The sequence below is a fragment of the Muscardinus avellanarius genome (assembly GCF_963383645.1).
Source record: "Muscardinus avellanarius genome assembly, chromosome: 3".
Classification (NCBI taxonomy): domain Eukaryota; kingdom Metazoa; phylum Chordata; class Mammalia; order Rodentia; family Gliridae; genus Muscardinus; species Muscardinus avellanarius.
Window position 1 is genome coordinate 97,987,099 of NC_137788.1, and position 9,144 is coordinate 97,996,242.

The following is a 9,144-nucleotide window of genomic DNA, read 5'->3' on the forward strand; positions in this document are numbered from 1 at the left end:
CCCGACTTTCTCGCTTTCGCACTGAGTTAAAACCCAGCAGTGACTCAGCAGTAGGACCAGTGAGGCCGATCTGCTCAAGTCGAGTTTGGGGAATCACGGCATGTTCAGGATGAGGGTAACAGACCCCTAGATCCGGCCAGACTCCGTCGGGTTCTCGGGGCGCCCCATGACACTGCAGAACCCAGGCCGCAGCCGGGCCCCAGGCCCGCCCACCCAAAAATCCAGACCCAGTATCTCCCTGCTGCACAGACCTGTCGTACTCGGACCGGGTGAGGAACATGGTGAGGACCGAAAGAGGCGGGTAGGGACTACGCCGGGATCCGGAGGACCAGCAAGAAACCACCAGCACCAACTCAACCACACGGCCACAGCACCAAGGGCCCTCTGCTTCCAACAGCGCATGCGCCCGCGACCTCTTTAGCCCGCCCTGCAGCACCTGCTTCCTATTGGCTAGTCCTAGTTGCTGACGAGGTGATTGGACCAAGGCGCTTCCTTCGCGGACCTCGGTGAGCATTAAGGAGGCGGGACCAGGGGCGTCCTTCCGCTTTCCATCGCGGGTGGTTGCTAGGGGCGCTGGGAAATGGAGGCGAGTGTCGAGAGCGAGCGTTTTAGAGTAGGTGTGAGCCCGCCTCACGATGGCAGCTGGGAGAGCTAGTGCCCAGAGTTGGGCTGTTTGAATCCTGACTTGATAGGTTCCTCGCCATCTCCCTTAATCTCAGCCTTAGGACGTGGGTCATTTCCTCCAGGCGCTCCACCTGCCTCTCCGGATCCCTCGCGCTGCGGGCTGCGGCGCGGCCTCCCGTACTTGGGCGGAGATGCGCGCTGCTGGTGGGTCTGAGCCAGCGCACTGGATGGACGCCTCAGTCAGCTGGCTCATTTGTTGCAAAAATTGGTGTGGCTTAGTCTGTAGAAAGCCTTCAAATTTCCGTATGGCTTGAGGTAGTTTTACCAGATTCCCTTCCCCAACTACCTCATACAGGTTTCTCCCTGATGATCAAGATCCCAGATTTATGCCGGGCGTGGTGGCGTATGTTTGTAATCCCCGCGCTTGGGAGGCTGAGACAGGAGGACCACGCAGGTTCGAAGCCAGCCTCAGCTGGCTTAAGAGACCCTGTTTCCAAATAAAATATAAAATAGGTCTGGGAGTGTAGCCAGGGATGTAGAAGGGCCCTGGGTTCCATCCACAGTACCACAAAAAAAAAAAAAAAACCCTCAGATTCAGGTTGTTCAGCTTTTTCTATTATTCTTGAAGAGCTAAATACCTTTCATTTTTGTGCTTTTTTGCTTCCCTTCCCTAATGGTAGAAGAGCAACTTCATAACTTGGTGGAAACAGAGTAAATTAATTATTTGTTCAAGTAAAGTAGTTTAAAGCCAGGGATGGGGTAGTGCGTTTCTGCAATCCTGGTATCTGGGATACAGGCAAGAGGATCACAGGTTCGAGGCCAGCCTTGACCCTGTTTCAAAATAAATAAACTGGGTGTGGTGGTACATGCAAGTGATCCCAGTACTTGGGAGGCTGAGACAGGAGGATCGTGAGTTCTTGGCTAGCCTCACCAACTTAGGCCCTTTGCAACTTTAACCCTGTTTCAAAATAAGTAAAATAGGGCCAGGGGTGTAAATCAAGAGTTAGAATGCCCCTATGTTCAACCTCTAGCATCAAAAAACAAAACAAAAAACAACAAGATAAAATATGGCTGAGGATTATAGCTCAGAGATAGAATGCTTCTGGGTTTAATTCCCAATACCAACACCAACATCACCAACACACACAAAACAGTCATGGCGGAGCCAGGTGTGGTGGCTCACAACTGTAATTTGGTACTTGAGAGGCTTAAACAGAATTGCAAGTCAGCCTCAGCTTCTTAAACAAGATTCTTTTCAAAATAAAATAAAATAGGGCTGAGGATGTAGCCTGGAGGCAGAATGCTCCTGTGTTTAATCCCAGTATCACAGAAAGAAGTCGTCGTGGTGGGTAGGTAGGTGTTAAGTTAAATGGTTCAGTTTCAGACAAGATGGACATGTTCTGGAGATCTATTGCATAGCAGGATGCCTATAGTTAACAAAATTGTCAGGTTCATGTCCAGGTCCTTGGGTACTCATCTGTAAACCTAGCACTTGGGAGGCTGAGACAGAAGGATCACAGATTGTTAACCAGTACATTGTAATTTAGCTGAAACCCTGTTTCAAAATAAATAAGGGCTGGGAGTGTAGCTCAGAGATAGAACACCCCTGAGTTTGATCCCCAATACTACAAAGTAGGTGTTAAATGTTCTTGCAACAACAACAACAACAAAAAAGAGTTGGTGATGGATACATTAATTAGCTTTATTTAATCATTCAACATATACATATATCAAAATGTGTTATACTATAATCAATTTTTTCTATTTGTTGAAGCTACCTTAATAAAATGGAGAGGGTTAGAGGGAAGAAAAAAGTCATTACTGGGCAGTCTATGTGATTCCACTGGCCAAGTCCTTAACCTCGCTAGCCCTAAGATAGGGCTATTCTTGGCCCTAGATTAGGTTTGTAAGACACCAAGGCATTTCAGTGGTGGGGAAATGTAAAATGTACCTTTCTGGAATAGTATCTTTCTTACCCACCCACTGTTTATTTCCTGACTTCCTTCCTGAATTCAATAGGAACTTAATTTTGTAGTCCCTAGCCAATCAGATGGGTACTAATAAAACAGAAGAAGGCCGGGTGTGGTGGCGCACGCTTGTAATCCCCGCGCTTGGGAGGCAGAGACAGGAGGATCGCGCAGGTTCGAAGCCAGCCGCGCGCGCTGGCTTAGGAGACCCTGTTTCCAGATAAAAATGTAAAAATAGGTCTGGGAGTGTAGCCCGGAGGTAGAAGGGCTTCCAGGAACTCCAGTACCACCAAAAAATAAAAAATAAAAAAATAAAAAAAACAGAAGAAATTACAAGTAGCATCATTAGGGATCTTTTAGAATTCTCAGAAAAGAATGGTAACCCTTTAGTTTCTTGTCAGTTTGTCAATAGCTTTCTCTTGAAAAATGTTGCTTATAAATTCACTACCTATTCTTTTGCTTGAGCACAAAATGTGCTCAGCTTCTATGGGTTAAATGTGTTACTGCCATATATAACATAAGTGAAGGGAAGTTGCAGATGGCTGATTGGGAATAAGAATCTTGTTTTAAGAGAATAGATTGTTATGGCATAAAAACTAGCACTTTGCCATAAAACTTCAGTCTGTTTCATTGAAAGTTGAATTATGTATTCCTTTTTTAAAGAGTCCTTTAAAGAAGTGATTAGCCCAGCATGGTGGCACATGCCTGTAATCCCTGTATTGGAAATGTGAGACAGAAGGATCACAGGTTCAAGGGCAGCCTCAGCAATTTAATGAGACCCTCAGCAGCTTAGTGAGACCTTGTTTCAAAATAAAAAATAAAATAGAGCTGGGGGTATAACTCACAGGTAGAATGCTCCTGGGTTCAAACCCTAGCACCACAATAAAAAGGCCTACTCAATTCTTTTTTTCTTTATTTATTTTGGTGGTACTGGGGTTCCTGGAAGCTCTTCTACCTCCGGGCTACACTCCCAGACCTATTTTATATTTTTTTTATTTGGAAACAGGGTCTCTTAAGCCAGCAAGGCTGGCTCCGAACCAGCACGATCCTCCTGTCTCCACCTCCCAAGCGCGGGGATTACAAGCGTGTGCCACCATTACCAGCCTACTCAATTCTTTATACTTGGAGGGTTGTCCAGTTGCTCTTAGCTCAGACCCTGACCTCACAAGAGAGATACTGAGTATATAAGCAGGCTGAGCTGGACATGATGGCGCAAGCTTGTAATCCCAGCATTTGGGAGGCTGAAACAGGAGGATTGTGCTTCGCAGACAACCTCAGTTACTTAGTGAGGACCTTTGCAATGTAGTGAGACCCTGTTTCAAATTAAAGAATTAAAAAAAAATAGGGCTGGGGGTGTAGCTCGGAGGTAGAATACCCCTGGGTTCCATCCCCAATACCACCCCGCCCCCCAAAAAAGGCTGGGAAGTGGGTGATGATTGTTATAATTCCCAATATTCCTCTGTGAGAGTGGAACAAATGATCCCAATAGAACAGGCTGTCCCATCAGATGATCCTTTGTGGGACCATGATAATATAAGGTATGCTTGGAGCCGGGCATGGTGGTGCACGCTTGTAATCCAGCATTCGGGAAGCTGAGACCAGAGGACCGCGGTTCCCGTACAGCCTCAGCTACTACTTAGTGAGGCCCTCTGCAACTTAGTGAGACCCTGTTTCAAAATAAAGAATAAAAATAGGGCAGGGGATGTAGCTCAGAGGTCGAATGCCCCTGGTTTCCATCCCCAGACCCGCAAAAAATATATATATATAAATAAATTTAAAAAAATAAAAAATAAAAAAAATAAAAAGGTATGCTTGGAAAAGGACCTATTTTCAATATTGGATAATAAAGGGACTGAGAAGGGCTAAGATCAAACCCCTCAACTATGACTTATTGGCAGCTACACATCAGAGTGCAGATGAGTTACCAATGGCCTTTCTCAAAAGACTAAAGGAAGCCATAATAAAATTCACCAACCTGGTAAACCGGGCGTGGTGGCACATACTTGTAATCCCAGCATTTGGGAGGCTGAAACAGGAGGATCACAGTTCACAGACAGCCTCAGCTACTTAATGAGGCCCTCTGAAACTCAATGAGACCCTATTTCAAAGTAAAGAAGAAAAAATAGGGCTGGGGATGTAGCTCAGAGGTAAAATGCCTCTGGCTTCTATTCCTAGTATTGCAAAAGGTGGGGGGGCTGGGGATGTAGTTCAGAGGCAGAATGATCCTGGGTTTCATCCCCAGTAACACACACACACACACACACACACACACACACACACACACAATCACGAACCTGACTCCAGACTTGGTAGAGGAGGAAGCCATCCTCAGAGACAAATCCTTAATTCAATCTGCACCTGATATAAAGAGGAAACTCCAAACACTGGTGTTGTATTCAGACAAATTTAATCTGGAATCACTACTGCAGGTTGCTAACTCAGTTTATAATAATAGGGACTTGGAAAGGGAGAAACAAAAGGACAGACGTCATGGGGAAATTTTGGCTGCCACATGTATGAGTGCTAATCCCCACGGAAACCCAGGCTCAAATCTGTTTTAATTGTAGAAAGCCAGGGAATTTCCAATGTGAATGGGTACTGAACCCAGGCTCTTAGGCATGCTAGACAAGTAAGTATTGTACCACTAATCTATATCCCCAGCTTAAAGAAGTAGAGCAAGAGAATTCAGCATTGTGTCACTACTATTAAAATTTATAAACTCTATTTTGTGTATGTGGTCCTGGGGATTGAACCCAGGGGCATTCTAAATCTGAGCCATACCCCCAACACTATTTTATTTTTATTTTGAAACAGGGCCTCACTAGGTTGATGAGAATCCCACTACTTGCTGAGGCTGTCCTCTAACCTGTGATCCTCCTGTTTTAGCCTCAAGTACTGGAATTACAGGCATGCACCTCCACACCTAGCTATAAAGTATTTTTTAAAAATAAGACAGGCAAAAGTGTGTTGGTTATAGCCTTTTTAAGTGAAGCACTAAGAGATAAGGACTATTTCTCCTGGAAGAAATTTTAAGTCATAGCCAGGCGTGGTGGCGCACGCTTGTAATCCCCGCGCTTGGGAGGCAGAGACAGGAGGATCGCGCAGGTTCCGAAGCCAGCCTTGCTGGTTTAAGAGACCCTGTTTCCAAATAAAAATATAAAAAATAGGTCTGGGAGTGTAGCCCAGAGGTAGAAGGGCTTCCAGGAACCCCAGTACCACCCAAAAAAAGAAAGAAAGAAAGAGAGGAAGGGAGGAAGGGAAAGAGAAATGTTAAGTCATTTGGACATTAATGACTTATATTATCTTAATGTAATGTCATACATTCGTCCATAGAGTGAGACCTCTCAAATATTTTGGAAACTGGGCATGGTGGCACATGGCTGTAATCCCAGTACTTGAGAGGCTGAGATAGGAGTATCACAGCATTGAAGCAAGCACCAGCAACTTAGTGTGGCTCTCTGCAAATTAGTGGTACTCTCTTTCTTTCTTTCTTTCTTTTTTTTTTTTTTTTGTGGGTCTGGAGATGGAACCCAGTGGCATTCGACCTCTGAGCTACCCTATTTTTTATTCTTTATTTTGAAACCAGGTCACACTGAGTTGCAGAGGGCCTCACTAAGTAGCTGAGACTGTCCGTGAACCGCGATCCTCTGGTCTCAGCCTCCTGAATGCTGGGATTACAAATGTGCGCCACCATGCCCGGCTAGTGGTACTCTATTTAAAAAAAAATAGCCAGGCATGATGGCTCACACTTGTAATACCAGTACTTGGGAGGCTGAGACAAGAAGATCAGGGCTTCATAGCCAGCCTCAGCTACTTCGTGAAACCCTCCACAAGTTAGTGAGATCCTGTTTCAAAATAAAAAATAGAACTGGGGGTGTAGATCGGGAGTAGAATGCCCCTGGAAGGAAAGTAATTGGAATGTGAAGGCTTTGAGGACTAGAACTCTTTCTTATTCAGAATAAAGAATAAAAAAAATAGAACTGGGGGTATAGATTAAAAGCAAAATGCCCCTGGGTTCAATCCCCCAACCTGCAAATAAAAAAATAAATAGGATTGGGGGGGGGTGTAGCTCAGAGGTAGAATGGCCTTTTTTTGGACATTTGCAAAGAAATGAAAATGATCCTCTACTTGAAAGCTGCCATAATTATTTTATAGAGGAAACACAAGGTCTAAACTATATTACTATAAACCATGAAACTTTTCAAACTATAGATTAGAAACCTTGTCCTTCAACTGGAAGAAAATGAAATCTTTTTTTGGGGGTGGTGGCACTGGGGTTGAAACCCAGAGGCTTTCTACCTCCAGGGTAAACTCCCAGACCTATTTTTTAAAATATTTTATTTGAAAACAGGGTCTCACTAAGTTGCTGAGAGCCTCACTAAGTAGCTGAGGCTGGCTTGGAACCCGTGCGATCCTCCTGTCTCAGCCTCCCAAGCGCGAGGATTACAAGCGTGCACCACCACGCCCGGCTGAAAATGAAATCATTTTACAAAGTTAATAGCCTAATAAATATTGAAAGTAGTAGATTTGTTATCAGTTGCCATATATCACCACTTGTGTCAGACATTCCTGGGTGAATGGCAGAAAATATGTGGAGAATTTAAAAAGTGATTTCAAATCAATCAAGATCTTTTTGCTCTTCCTAAATATTATGTTCTATAATACATCTGTTCACATTTATCTCTAGCATCTAAAATTATTATTTACATAAAAAAGATACTTTAGGTTTGGCTGCTTCTCTATACAAGATTTTTTACCTTAATTATCTTGTAGGAATATTTTTAAGTAACTAGTCATTAACACAAAATAGTGTAGTTTTAACTAGCTTTGATTCTAGTAAACTCATCCACACGTAGTAACTGAGCAGTCCCAGCCAATGACTGAGCATGACAGTGTCACGGGAAAACACGATGATTTCATGGAGAGTCATGAGGAGTTTTCAGGATTGGGGAAGGGAAACTCACCTCAGGACCTTGGGGTCCTCGGCTTCCATGGCAGAAAAGAATTTTAGCACATGCCAGGCAGAGACAAAGTGCAGAGGTTATTTAGGAAAGAATATATATTCAAGGAAGAATGCAGGCTACCTTACATCTGTAAGCCATTTGTATTTGGTCAACAAAGCCACTCATGTGCTTTTCAGTAGTATTGCAATTGCAGTAGGCATCTGCAAGAAAAATTGACATGTTAATCCATTGTGCAATAACCCAGATATTATCTTTACCCTGGACCAAATGATTAGCATTTAAACTGGAAGCCAGGTAGCCAGCCTGTTAGGTTATATATGACATTGTGAAATATCCTCAAGGCACAAAGCCTAAAACATAGCCTATAACTAAGCGTATTTGTTGCTATGATCCTATTTAACAGTAAGAGTAATTTGCTTACTAAAGATTATATGCCACTGCTGTCATTTGTTTTTACATATTTGGCAGAGCCATCTATAAACCAAGCATCTCTTCTTTAGGTTTAAGGTTATCTTTTTTTCCCACTCAGTGGGACACCACTAACTTTTTTTTTTTTTTGGTATAAAACATTGACTTTATTGATCTTTTGGAGGACTATGATACACCACCATTATATTACAACTGAGCCATTAATCTTGTAGCTTCATCAACCTTCACTGGCTCATTTTCACGCTGCTGCTGAGGAATCAGCTTTTTTTTTTTTTTTTTTTTTTTTTTTTGGTGGTACTGGGGTTCCTGGAAGCCCTTCTACCTCCGGGCTACACTCCCAGACCTATTTTTGCATTTTTATTTGGAAACAGGGTCTCCTAAGCCAGCGCGCGGGGCTAGCTTCGAACCTGCGCGATCCTCCTGTCTCTGCCTCCCAAGGGCGGGGATTACAAGCGTGCGCCACCACGCCCGGCGGAATCAGCTCTTTTTGAAGAGGTTCAAGAGAAAGCCTTTTCGAAAAGTTTGCAAGTTATTTTTTTTTGTTTTTTTTTTTTTTACGGGTCTGGGGATGGAACCCAGGGGCATTCGACCTCCGAGCTACACCCCCTGCCCTACTTTTTATTCTTTATTTTGAAACCGGTTTTCACTAAGAGTGTCTCACTAAGTAGCTGAGGCTGTCCGCAAACCGCGATCCTCCAGGTCTCAGCCTCCAGAATGCTGGGATTACAAGCGTACGCCACCACTACCGGCTGCAAGTTCCTTCTGTATGTTTACAAAAGCTATATTCACTCTGTTAACTTTCTCATCATTCCCAGTGTTTAACTTCTTAAGATTAGTAGTAACCGGTTTTGCTTTGTTTTTAGCCTTAAATATTTTTGGCTAGACTTTTGCCCCTTGATTTGTTCTTGGCCATTGTCTCCGACACTAGTGTGCAGGAGCTCAAGCTCCAGGTGACGCCATCTGCACGGACACCACTAACTCTCTAAATATGTTTAGAATTTCTGGTTTAGCAAAGAAATTTCCATAATTAAAAAGGAAAAAAATTCCACAAGAATAGAAAGAAGCAAGATTCCTGGTTTATAGTACGTAAGTACATAAGGGAAATTAAACGGGCTTCTTTTTTTTTTAACTTTGAGCAGAACTTTTATTTTATTATTATT

The 9,144-nt window shown here is 43.5% G+C and overlaps 1 protein-coding gene across 1 annotated transcript in view; it reads right to left on the reverse strand.

Moving 5' to 3' along the window:
* The window catches only part of PSMA5 (proteasome 20S subunit alpha 5), a gene marked incomplete at its 5' end in the record, with an annotated part of 32,739 nt that extends 32,459 nt beyond the window's left edge, over positions 1–280 (reverse strand). Inside the window, one exon of the mRNA XM_080692861.1 lies at positions 252–280. Coding sequence (XP_080548987.1) covers positions 252–280 — 29 coding nt within the window. The remainder of the gene's footprint in view (positions 1–251) is intronic.
* Between the last annotated feature and the right edge of the window lie 8,864 nt (positions 281–9,144).